At 35.8% G+C, this 21,980-nt stretch overlaps 2 protein-coding genes across 5 annotated transcripts; both read left to right on the top strand.

Annotated features, from left to right (window-relative positions):
- The first annotated feature begins 265 nt into the window (after window positions 1-265).
- On the top strand, window positions 266-19,478 carry LOC109187116. Its single transcript, XM_019337264.1, has 3 exons — window positions 266-271; window positions 1,152-1,156; window positions 18,062-19,478. Exon 3 carries the CDS (start codon window positions 18,062-18,064, stop codon window positions 18,758-18,760), a length of 699 nt encoding a protein of 232 aa, XP_019192809.1. The 5' UTR covers window positions 266-271; window positions 1,152-1,156; the 3' UTR covers window positions 18,761-19,478.
- On the top strand, window positions 13,566-18,035 carry LOC109187114. 4 transcript variants are annotated; one of them, XM_019337260.1, is made up of 5 exons: window positions 13,566-13,719; window positions 14,283-14,409; window positions 14,518-15,526; window positions 15,862-16,306; window positions 17,543-18,035. In XM_019337260.1, exons 2-4 carry the CDS (start codon window positions 14,386-14,388, stop codon window positions 16,194-16,196), a joined length of 1,368 nt encoding a protein of 455 aa, XP_019192805.1. In that variant the 5' UTR covers window positions 13,566-13,719; window positions 14,283-14,385; the 3' UTR covers window positions 16,197-16,306; window positions 17,543-18,035. The 4 variants fall into 4 exon arrangements, with proteins under 4 accessions (XP_019192805.1, XP_019192808.1, XP_019192806.1 ...); XM_019337261.1 differs by lacking the exon at window positions 13,566-13,719 and adding an exon at window positions 13,783-14,021; XM_019337262.1 differs by lacking the exon at window positions 13,566-13,719 and adding an exon at window positions 13,860-13,880.
- Window positions 19,479-21,980: the final 2,502 nt, after the last annotated feature.

The raw sequence follows: 21,980 nt of genomic DNA on the forward strand, positions 1-21,980 counted from the left end.
AATGATTGATCTTCAATATTTAAATCCACGTACTAGGTAGACTGAACTAGAAGTTCAGAAGAAGTAAACTGAACTAGAAGTTCAGTAGATAATTAATCTGCCAATATATATACTCATGAGTGACTAGGTCTTATATATTTTCCCCAACTTGGACCATATATATCTACCAATGCTCCTTGACGCCAGAAGCGTGGAGACATGTTGGTATAATCCGCGGAAAGCTAAATCTAGTAGAAAATGGTGTCACTCTTGAAATCGCTTAAAGAAGTATGTCGTGAAAAAATTCGTCCTGAAGGCGAAAACCCCAGTAAAATTTTAGGTGCACCCAAAATTATAATACTGGGGATGCGGAACGACCAGATAAAAATATCTTTGGGAAATGTCTAGTGTCTGGTTGAATTAGAAATTGCCATTATTTTATATATATGGGAGAAATTTATGAAAAATGTTATAGTTGTCGACAACAAAATTGCCTTTACAAATTGTTCTCGTTATATGAGAATCTGGATCAAGAGCTAGGTACCAGTTGTGCCTTGGTATTTTTTATGTATAACGGAGCAATTAAGGCATGTACAGCTCAGCTCGCTAAAACTGTATTCTCTTTATAACACGTACACCATTTAATGTTAACCCTGTAGGTTACAAATGGGTGTTTGTACGAAAGAGAAATACAAACAATATGGTGGTATGATATAAAGCGAGACTAGTAGCTTAAGGGTTTACGCAGAGACCCTGAATTGATTTTGATCAAATATTCTCTCCCACAACATATGGCATTACGTTCCGCAAATTAACATTATTGGCAGTGAATTATGAATTTAGATATGCAGTTGATGAACGTCATGACCGTAATTTACTGGTCATTAGACGCTAATATTTATTTGTAAATCCCCGATGAATTCAACACTTTTGGAATGTGGAAAGTGAAAATCTCAACGTGTATCATTAAACTACTAAAGTCTTTGTATGACTTGAATATTATTGACTGAGTGTTTTCCTCCCGAAGAAGGAATGTATAAATAATATGTACCATTATGTGTTCGTTAAAGAATTGCTAATGGAGTTATTTATTTATCATCTCAGTCGATATTGACGGTTTAAATATCATTGAAACACATAGAGAGCTTGGTGATATTAGCTCATGCCGAAAGATGCAGTTTTAAAATAAAAGACTTGGAAATCCAAGTATTGTCTCGACCTGAAGATCGAGCTTCTCCTTGAAGAAGTTTTATACACCAGTTAGCCTACTTGAAAAATATCTTAAAGATGTTTTATATAGACAAGTATTATTTACTTATCGCACAAACGGTTGTCCAATAATCTCTTGAAGTAGATAAATGACCATTTAGACTCGAAGGTTATAATGAGGATATTTAGGGACTGGAAGTCCATTACTTCATTGCTATTGGAGCACTATTATTGAACTAGAAGTTCCATAATCGCATCAGGCCTGATATTGAATTTGCGATGAAATTGCTAGCAAGATTTAGTGCTTCTCCCTACAATGAAAATTGGAATGGTATTTAACATATCCTCCAACACCTTCGAGGTACAAAGATTTTGACGTTTATGTGAGAAACCAATATGTGGTTTTGATGGGCAACTTGGGCATTAGCTCTTTTATTTTATCCCTATGATGCCAAGTTCAAAACTGGTTATGTTATATTTTTACCCCCAATGTCCCATATGAGGACAAATAAGATTGTGTTGCACAAGCAAGTAATAGTTTTGTTAAGGGGAACCTTACAAAACATGTTGCACCTAAATCCTTCTACACACATGAACTCTAGAAGAGTTGTAAAATTCTTATTGAGAATGTTTTCCCCACTGAACAATCTTGCAGATATGTTCACTAAGTCTCTGCCTACATCCATTTTTGAGTAATATGTTCATAAAATTGGGATGCGTGGGCTTAGAAGATTGTTATCTTCGGGGGGAGCAACAACGCCTAGCTGTGCTAGAATGGACAATCTAGAGGACTTTTGATATCCTGAATATTATGCTACGAAAGCATATGGTTGTACTCTTTTTCCCTTAGCTAAGTTTTTCCCACAGGGTTTTCTTAAGCTAAGGTTTTTAATGAGGCAACCGATGTTGGTGCACTTGAGTGGATAGTCCTGAAGACTCTTGAAATCTTGAAGATTATGCCCAGAAGGCTTATGTTTGTACTCTTTTCCTTGGCTAAGTTTTTTCCCACTGGGTTTTCTTAGGCTAAGGTTTTTAATGAGGCAACCGGTGCAACACATGGATCAACATACTTCGTGTACTCTTTTCATCGTCTAGGTTTTTCTAGCAAGGTTTTTAACGAGGCATGAGTATAGTTTGATAATGGCCAAGGGGGAGTGTTATAAATATTATTATTATTATGGCCATTATCACAAGACCTTTCATTTGCCTTATATTTATTCCATTATTTATGTTATAGAAAATGAAGGGTTATATGGATGTATATATATACATGTTCAAGGCATAATGAAAGAGAGAACTTGTGTTTTTGAGTTCTACATTCTTGTGTTATGTTTTTCTCTCTACTCTTCCATTCCATATTGCAATATTCTTCATACATACAATCGATGCGTTACCATACAACTATCACGCGAGAACTAACAAGTTGATAGGCCGAATTACAACAAAACAGACGATTTTCTTAAAATTTTGACGAATTTGTCAAATAATCAAATTACAATAACAACAACAACAATAATAATAACAATAATCCAAACAAAACTATATACAAAATAAAATTAAAATTAAAAAAAAAAAAAAACAAAAAAGACAAAGGGGAGTCACGGGCTCCCTTTGTAAATGATTTTGAGATCATTTTTATCCCACGTTGAAAATGTTTGAAACGAGAGAGCTCCTCTATATAAGAGGAGCAATGATCCTCTTACAAACATAATTTCTTGCCCATCAATGTGGGCAAGTATTGAGATGTCAAAAGGTTCTTATTTAAAATCTATATCTATATATCTATCTATATATATATAATAATATAATATAATAATAATAATAATAATAATAATAGTAATCCAAACAAAACGAAATACAAAATAAAATTAAAACTAAAATAAATAAGAAGAAGACAAAAGGGTGTCACGGACTCCCCTTTGTAAATGATGTTGGATCATTTGATCCCACATTGAAAATGTTTAGAAAAAGAGCTCTTGAGCTCCTCTATATAAGATGAGCAATGCTCCTTTTACAAACATAATTGCTTGCCCATCAATGTGGGTAAGTATTGAGAAGTCCAAAGATTTTTTTTTTTTTAGTACTATTGACCCGAAAAATTATGTTGTGGAATTGTGTCCACCTTGCAAGGTAGACACAATTCCAAAATTGTTCATAATTATGAATTTATAGTTCAACAATTATGAACATATAGTTCTATAATTATGAACATAGTGTTGTGAGCATAATTATGAACATATAGTTATGTAATTATGAATATAGAGATTCAATAATTGTGAATATGTTCACATATAGTTCAGTAATCTATATCTACACTTTTAATAAGAGCGAATAATGTTAGGCCCTTAACTGGAACAAAAAAATGTCGGTCCTATTGTTTCTTAAAATGAATGGTTAATATTATTTTGATTTTAGTAATTTTTAATGATTTTCCTTATTTACCCTCTATTATATTATTTCCTTCCCTAAAATAACCCTAAATTCCGTTAGTATAAACTTTATTAACGGAATATTCCGTTAACTATTTATTATTATTAACATACTCATTAATTTATATAAGTAAGGTCTTAGGTTCGAACCTCATCCCGATTAGAGTTGACATAATTTTTAAACATATATTATGAATATGTTAAAATGTATTAAAAAAATATATAATATAAAATTAAACATAAACTTTGATCAAGTAATTAGCCCGACTAAATACATAGCATTCAAAGTCGAGCATCAAAGATTATAAATCGGGAACTTTAAAAATCATTTGATTTTCTTGATTTAAAAAAAATAATAAATTTAGGTTAAGTTTTTTTTTAAAAAAAAAACGTTTAATTAATCTTCTTTTAATATTTCAATTATGCTTTTGCATTATTAGAATGATTTAGGTCATTATGGTATTAATATTTTTTGTATTTTTTTTTATAATGGTACAATTGTACATTACTTTACAAATATTATACTATTAATTATTTTTTTTATCAGATAAAATTGTTCTTACATCATTGTCCATATTACAACTAAAATAACAACAAAAATATCAGTCATATACGCAACAATGCAAATCTAAAGCTTCCTACACCATAATCTCATTGCATGATAAATCCCTCTATGCTGCCACCAGTAACCTAATGGCACATGACACACTACCAACAAAAAAATAAAAAAGAAAGAACATGTTCAGTGCATATAGCCCTGACATGGCATCGCAACACTTATAACCTGACCCATGCCTTTAGCAAGATAGTCTAAGGAGGGTTTGTGCCTATAGCATAGTAACCGCTAGGCCTGTACCTTCAGTATAATAACCGGACACTCGTTGTTCCAACCACCAACATTTTCTTTTCCACCAATCACATCTCATCTTTTCTCATCATGGACAATCAATCATAATCAATCAATGATCATCAACAGTCACCAATCAACAACGTGCACAACAACAGTAGTGGCCACCACTCAATATCAACAACAACCGATACACATTAACACATAGCAAGGGGATGATCAGGGGAAGAGCACAACAATCATATTTCCACATTAACTTGTTTGGGTTGACTTAGCGTTCTTGGAAGTTCCTCGGGGGCTCGTAGGTAGCCAGCCTCGCCCACTGAAGATGAAAACAATGACAATGCTACCCAAAAGAGAATTATGAAGAATTAGAGAAATTTAAACTAAAAAACTGAAAGCTAAGACCTGGCTAAAAAACAATCAAAAAACAATCAATGAACCATGATAGACTTATTTCCGGAGATTGGACGAAATCAGGAGAAGTCTCGCATAAATGCGAGATCGGTTACTCCATGTCACGAAACCAGAATCGCGAATCGGAAACAGGTTTCTGTGAGCTTTTCGAAGATAGATTGGAGCGATTTATGTGCGTTGGAGGAAAAATTTTCTCTGATTGGCAGATTTGTGAAGGAAGGACCGTCGTTGGAAGGAGTTAGGTCAAAAATTACTGGAGTTCTTCGACTGGAAGGAGATATTAAGGTTGGATTCCTGGACAAACGAACATTCCTTTTACGATTCTCACAAGAATCTGATTGTAGAAAAGCATGGCTACGCGGTCAAGTAATGATAGACGGAGTTAGGCTGTGGTTGACGAAATGGAGACCAAACTGGTTTGAGAACAGAGACTCTCCCCTAGCCCTGGTATGGTTTCAGTTAAGGAATTTACCTCTACATCTATTTAATTCCCACTCCCTTTCCCGTATTTGTTCTCCGATGGGGAAAGTTGTGGACATCGACTCAGCAACTCTCCGGAAATCTAGACCAAATGTGGCGAGAGTGAGACTGGAAATTGATGTATCTTTGCCAATAATTGATAAGATTTGGATCGAATTTGTGAATGAGAATGGAACATTGAATGGTTTCTGGCAATATTTCGAAGCTGAGAATGTTCCGCGGTATTGCACTTGCTGTGGACATCTCGGTCATCTTGTACAAGTTTGTAGGAAGGCAAATGGAACGTTGAAGAGGCCAGTAGTGAGGCCGGAAAAGGTTGGAATGGTTATGGGAAGGGGGGTGAGTCAGGAAGATGATCGGAGAGTTGGAGGGATGCCAGCAGATGCAAAGAAAGCTGGTGGTTCTGGCTGTCCGCAATCTGCTCGACAAAATGCCTATAAGAAGACTCAATTTCCGAGTGAGAAAGAACTGGCCTCTAAGGCTGATGATATAATAATGGAAGCAGCAATGGGACTACTGTTGTGCCTTTGAGATGAGTTTAATTGTAAGCCTATTTGGGCCTTGTTTGGTTTGGTACAGAAATGCTGAACATGGGGAGCTCACATGGTGACCTTGAAGAATGGGATGATGGGGAGCTCACATGGTTGTTTGGTTAATCCATGTGGTTGTAGCTTGATACAAGGAGGAATAGGAAGGTCCACCTTGTAAGGTGGACCTTTATGGTTGTTTGAAATCAAAGCCGAATGGCCTTGTGTTGGTTTTAATGGTAGTTTAGGCTTTGTGCCCTTGTGATTTAGGCTCTTTATGCCTTGAGTTTTGTAAGGCCATTTGGCCATTTTACTTAGGCTATTTTGGCCCTTGCTTTTGTTAGGCTTTTTGCCTCTTGTCTTTTAAGCCATAGGTCACTTTTGGACATATGGCATCTTTTGTATAAGGCCTTGGGGCTCTTTTGGTGTGGAATAAATTTCAAAGTTCCGAGAAAAAAAAAATAGTATTTATTTAGACTATCACTTTAAAACTAAGTATTTAGACTAGAGTTATTACAAAATTGCAAACATTTATTTTAGAGATAATTATAATCAATCTCTCATATATTATTTTCAATTTATATACTTTAAATTACCGATTTAAATAAACAAATTTAATATTTATTTGCCTATGCATAAACATCTCCTATATAATATTGCATTGATATACTTTAAAATACTTATTTAAAAATAATCATTGTGCATTATCCCATTCGCGCAAAGCGCGTAAAAAACTAGTTATGAATATAAAGTTCAAAAAATTGTTAAAGTTGGTGAATTTATCAATAATCAAATTATAATAATAATAATAATAATAATAATAATAATAATAATAATAATAATAATAATAATAATAATAATAATAATAATAATAATAATAATATATCCAAACAAAACAATATACAAAATAAAATTAAAATTAAAAAATAAGAAGAAGACAAAAGGGAGCCACGGGTTCCCCTTTGTAAATGATGTTGGATCATTTTGATGGAAAGAGGAGCTCTTGAGCTCCTCTATATAAGAGGAGCAATGCTCCTTTTACAAATGAGAAGTTCTTAATTTTTTTAGTACTATTGACCCGACAAATTGTGTTGTGGAGCCGTACCTATCTTGCAAGATAAATACGGTTCCAAAATTGTTCATAATTATGAATATATAGTTCCACTATTATGAACATAGTGTTGTGAACATAATTTTGAACATATAGTTTAGTAATTATGAACATAGAGCTTTGTAATTGTAAATATAGAGTTTAATAATTATGAATATGAAGTTCAAAGATTATGAATATATAACTTTATAATAATGAACATATAGTTCAGTAATTATAAATATAGAACTGTGTCCAGCTTGCAAGGTGGACACGGTTCCATAGCATAACTATTCGATTGACCATGTTACATGTATACTTTACTTTCTCAACCTATTGAAGACCTACGTGTCAAAATGCTTTTATTTAAGAAACCTTATCTTAATGGCTTCTTATTTTAGTTTTTTTTTTTAATTTTTTTTAATTTTTCTAATTTATTAGGGGGTTTAAGAAAGATTAACCCAAAACGTATATGAGTTTGTTGGTCCCGAAAGGGTGGCGAGAAGTCTAGAGGGGGGGTGAATAGACTTCTCTAACTTTTCAAACTTTCTTCGAAAACTTACAAGGCAAATAACACTTTGGTAATTTCAACTCTAAGTAACAAGCATTAACAAGGTAAACAACTTAGAGCGTGCAGCGGAATAAGTAGCGGTAAAGTGTTATGCTTATAAGTGCGGTGCTCAAAAAGATATTCTAAACATGCAACACGTTAGAAACACTTGATATGGTTCAAGGATGATGTACGTAAAGTTTGGCTTGCATGTAAACGTGGGAACTATCAAACCCAGACAGATAAAGATATGCGATAAATCGTAATCGGGTTAGTTCGCAGTTAGAATAAGCATGCACAAAATATATGAGCAGTAAGTAAATAGAGAGAGAGATTTATAGTGGTTCAGAGGTGGTGTAATCCTCCTAGTCCACTCTTCTCCTTTCACTTCAAGGAGGAAATTCACTATTCTTCGATCACCCAGATACAATAGTGAATAAGTGTCTACCGACACTTCTCCGAGTGCTTCGCACAAAGCTACACTCCTCCAAAGTTTTTCGCAAGCTCCTCTTGTTACTCCGTCTTCCCGAGTACTTCGCACCAAGCTGTACTCCTACACCATGAGAACTACGCACAAAGCTACGTCCTCCAAGGGTTTTCACAAGCTCCTCTTGTTACTCTGCCCTTCACCACGAGTGCTACGCACAAAGCTACACTCCACCAGGGTATTTCACTCTCTCTAGTTACTCCGCCCTCTTTCTACACTCAGTAGAGAATATTACAAAGAAATAAAATTTCTCTCTCACTCAGACTTGAATTTTATTCTATGAAGCTCTGTTTCCCCCTTTTTCGGCTAATAAAAAATATAGCTTGTATCTTTTGCTTGTATGTTTTAGCCGTTGTTCAAGTTGTTGAACTGTTCAATCTCTTGGGGTTTTTCTTGCTTAACTGCTCTCTTCTCTTTTCACTGCTTCTTGTCTTCAAGTCTGCTTGGACAATTTATAGCTAGTAAAAGCTATTTGCCCGTTGATCAACTTTCGATCTTGATCGTCCATTTTGAATTGTAGTTGATCAAATAATATTGTCAACTTGATCTGAAATATTAGGTAGATGTCATTTTTTCTTTTGTCAGATGATTTGAATAATTTGCCCGTTGCCGTGTCTTGAATTTTGTAGCCTCCAAAATTTGAATAAGTTCGGCGCGGCAATCTTTGACATTTCTGGTTCTTCATAAATACTCTGACATGTCAAGTTGATCAAATAATTTATCTGCTGATTCTTGCTTGAGTATAAAATCATTTCTCCGCGAATCAGCCTTTTTTGAGCGTCTCCGGTACCACCGTAAAAACTTGATGTTCAGATGAAACTATATCAGTTATTTTCTCCTTCATGATCCTTGTAAAATAATATACTGGAACCTCTGTAAAAACTTCACAGTTGTTCATGGTGAGATGCTCTGTTTCGAATTTCTAGCTTGGTTCACCACACTTGGTGTGTGTGTTTTTCTATATGGTGCATGGCTTTTGTGAGACTTGAGCATTTTACTTAGTCCCCATATTCTTAGCTAGTCTGTCAGGCTAGTCTCTCATACGGTTTGGTATACTTTGAGCTAGTACAGTCTCTCATACGGTTTGGTATACTTTGAGCTAGTACAGTCTCTCATACGGTTTGGTATACTTTGAGCTAGTCTCCCATAGTACAGTCTCTCATACGGTTTGGTATACTTTGAGCTAGTCTCCCATACGGTATACGGTCCAATATACTTGACCTTGAGCTAGTCTCCCATACTGTCCAAGCTAGTCTCCCATACGGTTATACGGTCCAAGCTAGTCTCCCATACGGTTAGAGCTAGTCTCCCAAGCTTAAAAATGCTTCACTTGAGATTTGAACTTAAGATCATTTGGCATAGCTCACACGCGTTTATTCCAACTCCTCTAGCATGGTTCTTGCTAACTTATCCGCATCATAATTGTGTTAAGCTATAATCCCGCTTAACATCTAAAATCAACTTGTGATTTTCCAGATTTGTACATGGGTTGCATGATATGGGTGCACCATACTCCGTAGACTCAAACTGACGCAAATAGAATAAAAATGGGGACTACTTGATTTTTCAAAAATACATTCGGCTCATCAAAATTTACAATATATTCCTAACAGAGTTGTTTTAGTTTTTAGCAATTTGGAGCAATTGCTAAGTTATTAAATAATATTTTTGGTATTTTGATTAAATATAAAATGTTAAACAGACGGATTTCTTAAAATTTTGACGAATTTGTCAAATAATCAAATTAGAATAACAACAACAACAACAATAATAATAATATCAACAACAACACCAATAATAACAACAACAACAACAATAATAATAATAATAATAATAATAATAATAATAATAATAATAATAATAATAATAATAATAATAATAATAATAATAATCCAAACAAAACTATATACAAATGAATAAGGATAACAATTTATTTCTATAACTGAGCTGTTAGAGAACGAGCACATTTGCCTAATTTATAAAAATACTAATCAATGATAAAAAAAATCTTTTAAAGTTATAACACCGCATGCGTACATCTAGACATTAGCTATTAATTTGAGCAATTATTTGCAAAAATTCAAGAAATATTATCATCAAAATATATAAACGATCTAAACCATATCTTTAATTGCACTATATAATATTTGATATTCTAATTTAAATAATTATATATAAATTCATATATTCTAAACAAATCCATTCCGTGCATCGCACGGGTGCAAATTATAGTATATACTAATAATAATAATAATAATAATAATAATAATAATAATAATAAAAATATATAATAGTCTCTCTCTCCTCTTTGCAATTTTGACACGAGAGTTGCAACATTACGTCAGAATTGCAAATTAGTAGCAACATGTCATTTTTTATTTTAAAGCCACGTAGGCTTTACAAGGGGTAGGGATGACAATGGGTCGGAGAAGGCTACATCCGTCACCTAGCCTACCTTATATTTTTTCTATCCACCCCACCCTAACTCGCATTGGGTGGACTTTTTCAAAACCAACCCCCACCCTACCGGATATGGGTGACAACTACGGGTACCCACCACTTATCATCTTATTATTTTTTTTAAAAAATAATATTTTAATTAATTACACATAATAAAAAAATTAAATAGATAGATGGATAGGATAGGATAAGATAAGATAGATAGATAGAGGGGGAGGGGGTGGGGGAGGCGGAGGGAGAGAGAGAATTAGGTTCCCGTGTGGTAATTTGGTAATTTTTGCATCTAGGTCAATTTTAAGGTGCATGGTTTTTGTAATTAAGGTGCGTGAGTTTTGTACTTAAGATGCGTGGGGTGCGTGAGTTTTGTGCTTAAGATGCGTGAGTTGTGTAGTTGAGATTTGTACTTAAGGTGCGTGAGTTTTGTGCTTAATGCTTAAGGTGCTTTGTTTGTTCAATTAAAGACCAAGCATGAGAAATTCAATCATCAGGAGCCATTTGAATTAAAGATCCCATTCTTCCAAAAAGGGGAACCCCAACCCCCCTCACTTTGAGAAGTTGCTCCCACACTACCGCTGGTGAGACTCGATCCATGGTCATTCTTCAAAAGTTTCATCTCTGTGACTAGTTGAGCTGCCCATGCAGGTAAGATGTAGTTCCATATATGAATTAATAGTTCCCATATGAATTAATTGCATATGCACCGCACGTATGAATTCAGGATGTAGTTCCCATATGAATTAATAGTTCCCATATGAATTAATTCCACCGCCCACCATTGAGACGTCCAAGGTAGAGCTGTCGAAACCGGGCCCGTCAAAGCCCGCCATATGGCGGGGCGGGCTAAAAAGCCTGCCAAAATACGGGCCTAGGATTAGTTGGCCCGTCCCACCCCGCCCGCAGGCCATGGCGGGGGCCCGCCAAATTTAAAAAAATTTAAATTTGAATAAAAATTAATATTAAAAAATTTAATAAGTATATACTAATTTTTTTTTTAACTTGAATATATATATATATATATATATATATATATATATATATATATACATATATATATATATATATACATATATATATACATATATATATATATATATATATATATACATATATATATATATATATATATATATATATATATATATATATATATATATATATATATATATATCTAAAAACATAATAAGTGTGAATGAAAGTTATACCCCTAATTTATGTCCGTTTTTTCCGTTAAATTTTTTTGTACATTATGCTATAAAGGTTGTACATTAAAATATTTTGGACAAACATACCCCTACCGTTATAACTTCCGTTATCTTTTCCACTATTGTTACCATGCACATGCATCCACCATATATTTTCTTATCTTCTTCATTAATAATAATATATACACATTAAATATTTGAGTTATATGTTAATTATTACATAAATATAAATATCAAATTTATAAAAATGATTTATATTATTATTATTATTATTTAGAATAATTTAAATATCTAAAATCTAAATACATTTAAAATTTTAATATAATGTATTAATATTGGGCACCTATTTTTTGCGCATCGCGCATAAAAAATACTAGTATATATATATATATATATATATTTAAATTTTGGTGGGCCCCCGCCGGCCCGCCAAGCCCGCGGGTTAGGCGAGACGGGCTATCCCAGCGGGCTAAACCCATTTTGACAGTTCTAGTCCAAGGAGTCCACCGCCCACCTATAATTAATGTCTCTACTTCCTTCTTAATGTGTGTGGTTTGTGTGCTTAAGGTGCGTCGTTTGTGTACTTAAGGTGCGTCATTTTAATACGTAAGGTGCGTTATTGTTATAAACTGAAGGTGCGCGATGTTAATACTTAAGGTTCGTCATTTTAACACTTAAGGTGCGTGTTTCTATCACTTAAGGTGCGCCATTTTTAGCTTATGCTTCTTTCTTCCAGACACGCGTTTTTTTTTTTTTTTTTTAATTTTCATTGATTTGAGCCGTTGATCTGGATTTGATCAACGGCTCAGATTTAACCGCACGGGAAGTCATACCCGCACTTGAACCCTTCCCTACACACATACACATACATAGTCTTTGGATCTCATGAGAACACACCTCCAAGAGTAAACTAAGAACAAATCTCAACCTTACATTTGTAAAAATTCGATGGTTCTGATCAGATTTAAAAAAAAATGCAATGACATTTTTGTATTATCATCATCAACTGTACCATGCAAACTTGAACACTTAAATATGCAATTTTTAACAACTAAATATGCAAACCTAGTAAATTTTATAAAATCAATGAAAATGCTAAATTTTAAATCTACACCGTAAGTGCTAGATGATAAGCATTAAAAAGTGAATCACTAAACCAAATAAAACAAAAAATGCAGTCATAAACTCTACAATCAAAACCCTAACAGCAATGTACTTTCGCATTTTTGCAAGTGCAATCTTTTAATACTAAACATGCAAAATGTTAGTACTAAATGTGCAAACCTGAAGAATTCATAAAATTACAGATTTTAGTGTTCAAGTTTGCATGGTAAAGTTGGTGATAACTATGAAAATGCCATCGTATTTTTTTAAATCAGATTTGGTCCATTCAATTTTTCTAGATCAATGTAAGGTTGAGATTGATTCTTAGTTTTCTCCTAAGAACTTGTACTCATATGATCTAATACTTGTGTGTGTGTGCCCACCCACTATCACCCAAAAAACTTGATCCATACGGAGTAAATTTGGATGGATAACTGCGGGACGGATTGAAATTGCCATCCCAAGTAAGGGGTGCCCTTGCATGTATGCAGATGGCCTTAGAGCCACCTAAAAGTCATGTGTTCACCATATCAATGTAACCTACTGAATAAATCAATTTATTTTTAATTACACATTTTTACTGAATTAAAAGATCTAATAAAGTTTTTTGTTTTCAATTAGAGTACTTAATTATACTATTTTAATTTTGTGGTAAGATTTTTAAAAGGAGTGGAAGTATAAGGACAAGAATGAAAAGATGCAATTAATTTTGCTAGTGGGAAGGAAGAAGTCAAAAGAAGGCATTAATAAGGGTTTCACTCTCCTTTTATCTTATTCAATAATTCAATAGCCATTAAAATAAGAAACAAGAAACTACACAGAAACTCCCCTCCCTGGCTCCCCATTTACACAAACTCCAGCAACCCTATACTCCCTATAGCTATCCTCTTTCCTCTATCAAGATTCCCTCTCTGCTCTACGTTAACACCGAAGCAAAGGTTTTCATTTTTCCTTTCTTCTTTTCTTACCCCCTTAACTTAGATTCCCCTCTTCGTGTAAGGATCGCGGTGTCTGTATCTGTACATGTCTGTATATATCTCTCTGATTTCTATGTTCATGCAACTTCTCTACTATTTTGGCCTTCTGGGAATGGGATCTGGTTGGTGTCCACAAACTTTCTGATCAGTAGGTTTCGTTGATGATCAGCCCCATTTAGTGGTGGGGTAGAGTTGATTTTGTATTTTTTTTTTCTTTTAAAAAATTCATCTTTCTTCCGTTGGATGAGGTTTTAGTTGGGTAGGTGAGGCTCTTGATTATATCAGAATTTGTTAATCTTAATTTTTGTGTTTTTGTTTTTGCTGATTTTTCAATTTGTGCTGTTTGTTAGGTTTGGGTAGCTTTCTCTAAGTGATTGATTGCACCTTACTTCTTATATTTTTGTATTTTATGGCTAAATATTTATTTCCTTCTCTGGTGAAAGTTTGACAACCATTTATTCTATGGTTGTCAAGCTTAGCCTCTCTATTCTTCTTCCTAACCGTGTTGAAATTTTTCCGTGCAGAGTGTTCATTACATGACTTTGACTGATCGGATGTGTTACAGGACAGAGTGATACTTACCGAAGATAAAATATTGAAGCTTTAGAGTTTTCTGATACAGGGCGCATGCCAGTTTCTGAGAAGGAAGAGGGTTCAATCTATGATCTAACTTATGATTTGTTTCTTAACTTCTCTATCTTCATTGTTATAGTTTCCTATGGTTTAATATGATTTGACTCATGTATCTTGTATATGCAGCTCGCAATACAATCTAGTAGCTCATTGACAAGTATCCCTATAAAGAAGAGAAGGTTCTCGTTTGTTTTCCCTTCATCTCCTCCACCTGAGGAGCCAATTTCTTTTCATGATGAAAGCAATTTAAAGAATGGAAAATCTGGTTCTACCCAGAGATCATCTTTCAACCCTATTGATACTGCTGGGTGTACCAGTAAATCTGATGCTAGCAAGAATCCTGTTTTGGAGGTGAAACAAGAAAGGGCCGGTGGTGCAAATGTTAGCTTTGGTCAACCGGTCATGGATTCGTCTGGATCCAAACTAGCTGAAGCAGATAAGACCTCTGTTCAATTCACTGAGGAGCCTCCTGGATCCAAACCTGCTGAAGCTGATAATACCTCTATTCAATTTACTAAGGAACCTTTTGGATCCAAAGTTACTAAAGTTGATGTCTCTGCCCAATCTCCTGAGGGACCCTCTGGATCCAAGGCTACTAAAACAAATGCTTCATCCCTTCATTATATGGAGGGACCTTCTAGATCCAAACCTACTGAAATGGATGTTACGGTTGCCCAACCTAATGTGGAACCTTCTGGATGCAAACCTGCTGATACAAATGTTTCGTCTGTCAATAATAGGGAGGAACCTTCTGGATCCAAGCCTGCTGAAAAGAATGTTTCATTTGTCCAATCTACTAAGGATCCTTTTAGATCCAAGTTTGAAGAAACAAATGTTGCGTCTAGCCAACCTAGTAAGGAACCTTGTGGGATGCAACTGTCTGAGGCAAACATTAATTCTGCCCAACCTTTGGAATCCAAAGTTCAAGTCACTAGCACGAAGATTTGCTCAGGTTCTACCAATAGTGTTGATAATTGTGTTAAGGGAGAGTTGACTGAAAGTAGCCTTCAAGTTGTTGAAACCATTTCAGTTAATGTCAAGATGGAAAACATTGGCAAACAAGCAGAATGCAGCATTAAATTTCAATCTTCTACACATTCAGGAAACACTGAATTATCTTTAGGATCACAAAGACAAAGGCCCTGTTTGGTAAAATGGCTGTTAGCTGATAGCTGTTAACTGTTAGCTGATTGTGTTAATTAAATGGTATAAATAGTTGATAACATTAGCTGATTATAGAAAAGTGTTTGGTAAATTAGCTGTTAGCTGATAGCTGTTTGGTATAATTTATTTTCTCAAAAAGCTAATTGAAAAAGTTGCTTGGAGTAGCTTTTTAAATTTTAGCCTTTTGGAGTTGCAAAAAGTTAATTAACCAAACATTTATATTGATATTTTAACTAAATCAAATAATTAATAGTTGTCAAATAAGCCAAAATTGGCCTATAGGCCAATTTTTTACCAAACAGGGCTAAAACCTTCCTTTGGGAGTGCAAAACAGAGGAGGTTCTGAGATGCCTAATAATTTGGATCCATCATTTTTATCTTTTTCTTTAAACAAAGAAAAAGCCATCGATTCTCAAATTGGAAGATCAAACAGTAGGTCCAATGATGATAGTCCTGATACCGATACTAACAGATCAAACTGGGATTTGAATACTACTATGGATGCATGGGAGGGTTATGATAATGGCTTTCAAGATACAGATAATGTTGATGCTCTAAGCAAAATCAGTACTAGACATGACCTAAAACCTAGTTTAAGCTCCTTTAGTATGCTTGGTGCTTGCAATGATAAAGGGAAGTAAATTTTTGGAGTTTCTGAGCAGATATCTAGTATACAATCTAGCCAGCCTGATGATTCGCTTTGCCTTAGTCTTGGTAGCACTTTCTGTGGTTTGGACTTCAGTAAGAGGCAGTTTGGTTGGCTCAAGTGCCAAATAGCACCATGAACCAACTACGAAATGTCATCCCGCACCCTAATCTTATATTAGTGTTTATTCGATTCTCAAACCAAAAAAATTTATTCACCTAGCATTTTTTACAGGTTACCCTGTTATCTAGATGACATGGATCCGGTTAAAATTGACGTGGCAGCTGATTAAAATATTTCTTTCCAATTTGACTTATTTATAATGTATTCATCTTCTCCCTATTGCAGCCCTGGTAGACGACAGACACATCTTCTCCCTATCGCAGCCCTAGGTTTTCCGACAATAAGCCAGAGATCCTGTTCCTGTTTAACTCCCTTTCTTCCAAAGCTCCTTCACAAGCAATACTGGTTTCTTTCAATTTGTTCTGCAAGTCTTTGGTTGTTTCAACCATCTCATTATTTGCATCTTGAAACTGTTTCTTCAGATTTTGACTAAGTCTAGCAGCAACTAGCAGCTTTTCAGCAGCCTTTTCAAAGTTGCTTTGATCAAATACAGGAAGCCGTGCAGAATCATCATCACCAAAATTATCTGATATCATTGAGTCATCCAATTTTTCTAGATAAAAGTTCGAGCTCGCTTCCGAAAAATCATTCTGCAGCCCTAAATTCAGTTCTCGAGTTGCATCAATACAAGCAGAAAACAACACCTTAAGATTCCCTTCCATCATGTCAATTTTATTGTCCAGTGCTTGTCGATCTGTGTCCATATCTTTCGTCTTTTGCTTCAGAGATGTTATGAGCTTCTCGGTCCTCGCTTCACGGATTAGGGATTTAGGGTGTCGAATAACAAATACAGATTAGGGCTTAGGGCTTAAGCTAGGCGATTTGGGTTTGCGATTTCGGATTTCGATTTGCGATTAAGGATTTGGTTTCAAGTCGCGATTTGGGATTGCGATTCTGATTTTGAGAAGGAGATTTTCAGACATTCAAAGGGATTGCGATTATGATTTTTAGGTTTTATTTCGCCTATATTATTACATTAAAGAGATGAATGGATGCCACATCCATACACGTCTCTGCCACATCTACTAAATACGACACGTCGCACCCAAGTCAGCGCCACATCACCAACTTATAACCTTTAACTTGAGGGTAACCTGTAAAAAATGCTAGGTGAATAAATTTTTTTGGTTTAAGAATCGAATAAACACTTATATAAGATGAGGGTGCGGGATGACATTTTGTAGTTAGTTCATGGTGCTATTTGGCACTTGAGCCCAGTTTGGTTCAATGACCAAGGCAGACTCAATTCCACGTACTAGTGTTCTAAGAACCATTACAAACATGGATTCTATTGGATGTTGAACTGTAAAGGTAGAACTTATTGATGAAAGTTGAAAACAGGATTATGCTGGATCTAGCAATAATGCTACCAAAGCACTAGATGGTAATTCTTTGAAAATAGAGCATATTGAGAGGGGAAACATGGAACTTATTGAATTCCCAATCAAGTGTGCAGAAAAGATAATTGAGAAAAAATCTATAAAATCTGAACCCTTACAGGAAACTAAACAAGAAAGTTGCAGGTTGTCCAGCATGACATTGCACCAATCTGTTAGAAATGTTTTACCATCAAAAGAGAGTTTTTCTACTTTGCTAGTGCCATTGACCCCTGAAAAGCTGTTGAGTACAAGAGTGGCTACCTTTTCAGAGTTGTCTGTCAGCGGGGAGTTATCAAATCAATCTGAACATTCTGTTCATACTATATAAGTATATGCTCGTAACAATGCATTAGATTAGATGAATGCAGATATAGCTATTCAAAATGAAAATTTTGCTCTAAAAGGTTTGAATGCATCTTGTTCTAAGGTAGATGCTTGTGAGCCAGAGGGTGTGAAAATTGACAGTTTGGAAATGTCACAGTTGAAGCAAGTTAATGAACACCATCAGGCTTTGGTTGCATGTTGTGAGGGATCTGTGAGTGATGAGCCAGATATGAATATATCAGTTGATATGGAAAAAGAACAACCGTATGGTTTTGATTATGAATCAGATGGCAATCATGCTTGTACTATACATACTGATGTGGAAGGTAGGCCCTGTAGCACGGAAGATGGTGATTATGAAGATGGTGAGGTGCGGGAGCCAATATTGCAGTCAACAAAAGAAAATACAATTGCTTTGGGAACTGATTCAAAACAAATTATTGATTCTGACATTCATGCTATGGATGCTTCAACCGATGATAATAATGTCCAATCTGGTTGTGATGAAAAAGATGAAACTACCATGATTTATCATGATGTAATTAATGATTCTTCAAAAGAGTGTGGCTGCGGCACAATTTGTGATAAGATAGTTGATCAAGTTTTGGGAAAAGATGGTTCTTTGTCGACCTCAATATCAGAAAATGTGCCAGCAACATGCTCTTATGACTCTATGCCTGTAAATGATACTGAACAGATACATTTTGATCAAGCAGGAGCAATAGATAAGTAAGAGGAAAATATAGAGGGTGTTTTATGTGATGGATCATTAGTTGCAAGCAATGATATGAGAGTAATTGTTACCAAGAGAGGATGCCAATGGAACTAACGAAGCAGAAAAGTTAAACTCCAGTTTGGCCAATGCTGAAACACCTCTAAATGGTAATAGTGCTAAAGATTCTAGTGCAATTAAGAGCCGGATTATCAATTTGCCTCGGACTTCTAATTCCACTTTCCCTAGTAAAGACATATCTGTCATGGGTAGACCATTGTCATCACGAAGTGGAAGGGAAGGATATTTTGATGCTCAGGATGAGAGATTACATCTTAGTGGGAATCAGTGAATATACTTTTTAGCTGCTGATGTTTCTTTAATCTGTGTTTATTTTTAATTTTTTAAATGTTTAATGACACTTGATTTTATTCTTGCTCTTTTCAGATGTGAAATGTACACTGATGGTTCAAATACATATTCCAGAGAGAGAATTCGAGATCGTCCTTATTAAAGCTCCAAGGTATGTTTCATGCGTGGAAGAGGACGGGTTTCGGCCCAGTTTGGTAGGTCACACCGTGACTGGAATTCTGAGCGTGATTTTAGCTTTACTCGGCGGGATGATTACTATTTTCCTAGACATAAGCGTGTTGCTGCCATTGATGATGCTGAAGTTGAACAGAATGACTTTGATATTGCACCAAATGGAGCTGTTATGGGTCCAAGTAGAGGAAGGAAACACTTGAATGGTGACTCACCTTCTTTTCGGCATTCTTTATCAAAGAGGCTTTCTCCTGTTGACAGGGGTGGTCATGCAAACATGGGTATTCAAATACTTGGTAGGATGCCCAGAAATAGTAGTCCGAGTAAATGTACTGATGAAGATGGTTTAGAGTTTGTCGGACTTAGGCATGGTGAGAGGTTTGTGAGGGATTTGCCGACTGATATTATTGATCCTTTATATAAATCAGATGGGCAATTTGTGACACCCCGGAAATTAATCCCTTAAACCCAAATTAATTACTTAATTATTTCCTAGGGACGGATTTAACCTTCCTATTTACCCTTACAATTCTTTCTATAATTTTTCATTGAATCTAGTTAGGGGATCTAGTTTGACCCAAATCCCTTAACCTTTTAGTATGGTCAATGGGTTGGACCTTATTTAATAACCTTTGGACCCTAGCTTTTATTTAAAAGAAACCCTTCTAGCCTTTATAATAAAAGTGAGGAGGCCCACATGTAACATTTCAAATTTTCTTAACTTGCAACCCAAGCTACAACCTAGAGACACTACCCCTACACTTAGCCAAACACTCTCAAACATTTCAGCCACATCCCTACACCTCTCTCTCTCCATTTCCCTTCTCCCACCCTTACCAAAGTTGTTCTTCATTTCCTCCACCTAGAAGACCAACAATATTGCACCTTTCTTCATCACCAAGCCTAGGAAGGGTAAGTATTAGGTGTTTATAGTCTTATTTCATAGTTTTGCATCTATACTATCTAAGTTTTTTCTTTGCATGTTGGGTTTTGGGTTTTATGATGAAGATCACTTGAAGAGGACTTGCAAGAGTGATCTTGGGAGTTGGAAGGATTTGGATAAGCTAAGAAGGTAATCCTATGCCCAACAAAACCTATTTTCCTTGTATAAATGCTTTCTTGATGATCTTGTGTAGTGTGATGCATATTCTTGTGATTATGCTATTGTAGAGCTTGTATTTAGGGTTATTTGATGCTATTTGATGAGTTATTCCTTATATTCAAGTCCCATTTGTTGTTGATGTGAGTATTGAGGTATTTGGAGTTGGATTGCACATTCTTGGAATTTTTCCCGAGATGAAATTTCTTCTATAGGCTTCGGTACCAGCGGGAGCCTGGCGAGCAGTTTGCCACTTGCCAGAACCACCCACCGGTACAAGGTTGTTCAGCAGGGGTTTGGCGGGTGGTTTAGGGCCCACCGGAACCACCCGCTGGCACGGTGTGGATTTTCGGCGGGACCTTTTCCACCCATCGGAACTACCCACTGGTACGTATATTGATGGCTTCTTGATTTGTTGATCCCCGAGTATTTGTATGTCTTTATTGATGTCTCGTAAGTCTAGAGCGATGTATGGTGAACCTTATGGTTAGGTTATGAGTCTTGAATCGTGGTTGTAATCCAATATTGTGATTTGTTGGATTCAAATGAAGTTTATGTTATTCGTATGAGCCTTTGTTATTATCTTGTTGGCTTGCATGCTAGTTATGTTACTTATTGGTACTAGTGTGTGATTTCCTTGTGATAACCTTCTTGATTCTTGATTGAATTGATACTTGAGCCTATCTATTCGTTGTAATCCTTTGATTGGAATCCTTTGATATCGTTGTATTGCCTTTGGAATATCTTCTTCGTATATCTAGGACATAGGAATCTTAGGACGCGCGGTGAGGTGTGACTTTCTTTATCGTTGTTGTGCCTTTCTTGCTTGTTTATGTTTAGTTTAAGTTCTTTTGTCTTGAGCACCGGGTAAGGATACATAGCTTCTCCGTTTCTCTTGCTGTAATTGTGTTGCTTCTGTAGAATCCTGCAATGGCACCTCTTTGTCACCGTGCACGGACCCCGGAGACGCCCACGAATGAACAGCTAGCCCAGAGCCTTCAGTATCTCACTCAGGTTACGCAGACTCTGAGCAACGCATTCCTCCATAACCACAACAATCCTCCTCCGCCGCCGCCACCGAATGGAAACCGTGACATTAGCCGACAAGTCTCAAGCCACCGACCTCCAGTGTTTGCCAGTGAAGAAGACCCCGCAGTCTTGGAAGAGTGGATTCGTTCGCTAGACAAGATCTTCACGGTGGTTGAGTGTCTCGAAGAACGTCGAGTTGAGCTAGCAACTTTCTACTTCAGTCATGAAGCAGATTTTTGGTGGGTCTATGAGGGACCGGGTTGTCAAGGAGAGCCGAGATTTTGTTGGGAGAGATTGAAAGACAAAATCCTCAAACGCTTCTATCCTTGCATGTCCGGACGGTTATGTATGAAGAGTTCAAGGGGCTTCGACTATGGTGGAGTACCACAAAAGGTTTTTGTGGCTATCTCGTTTCGCTCAAGTGTTGGTCCCTACCGAGGCCACTCGAGTGGAAAATTTTGTGACGGGTCTAAATTATGAGGCAAGGAAGTCTTTGACGGTGTTCAAGCTAGAGCCGTCAAAATGGGTTTAGCCCGCCGGGTTAACCTGTCCCGCCCTGCGAAAAGGGCG

This window comes from Ipomoea nil, unplaced genomic scaffold, assembly GCF_001879475.1.
Source record: "Ipomoea nil cultivar Tokyo-kokei standard unplaced genomic scaffold, Asagao_1.1 scaffold1416, whole genome shotgun sequence".
Classification (NCBI taxonomy): domain Eukaryota; kingdom Viridiplantae; phylum Streptophyta; class Magnoliopsida; order Solanales; family Convolvulaceae; genus Ipomoea; species Ipomoea nil.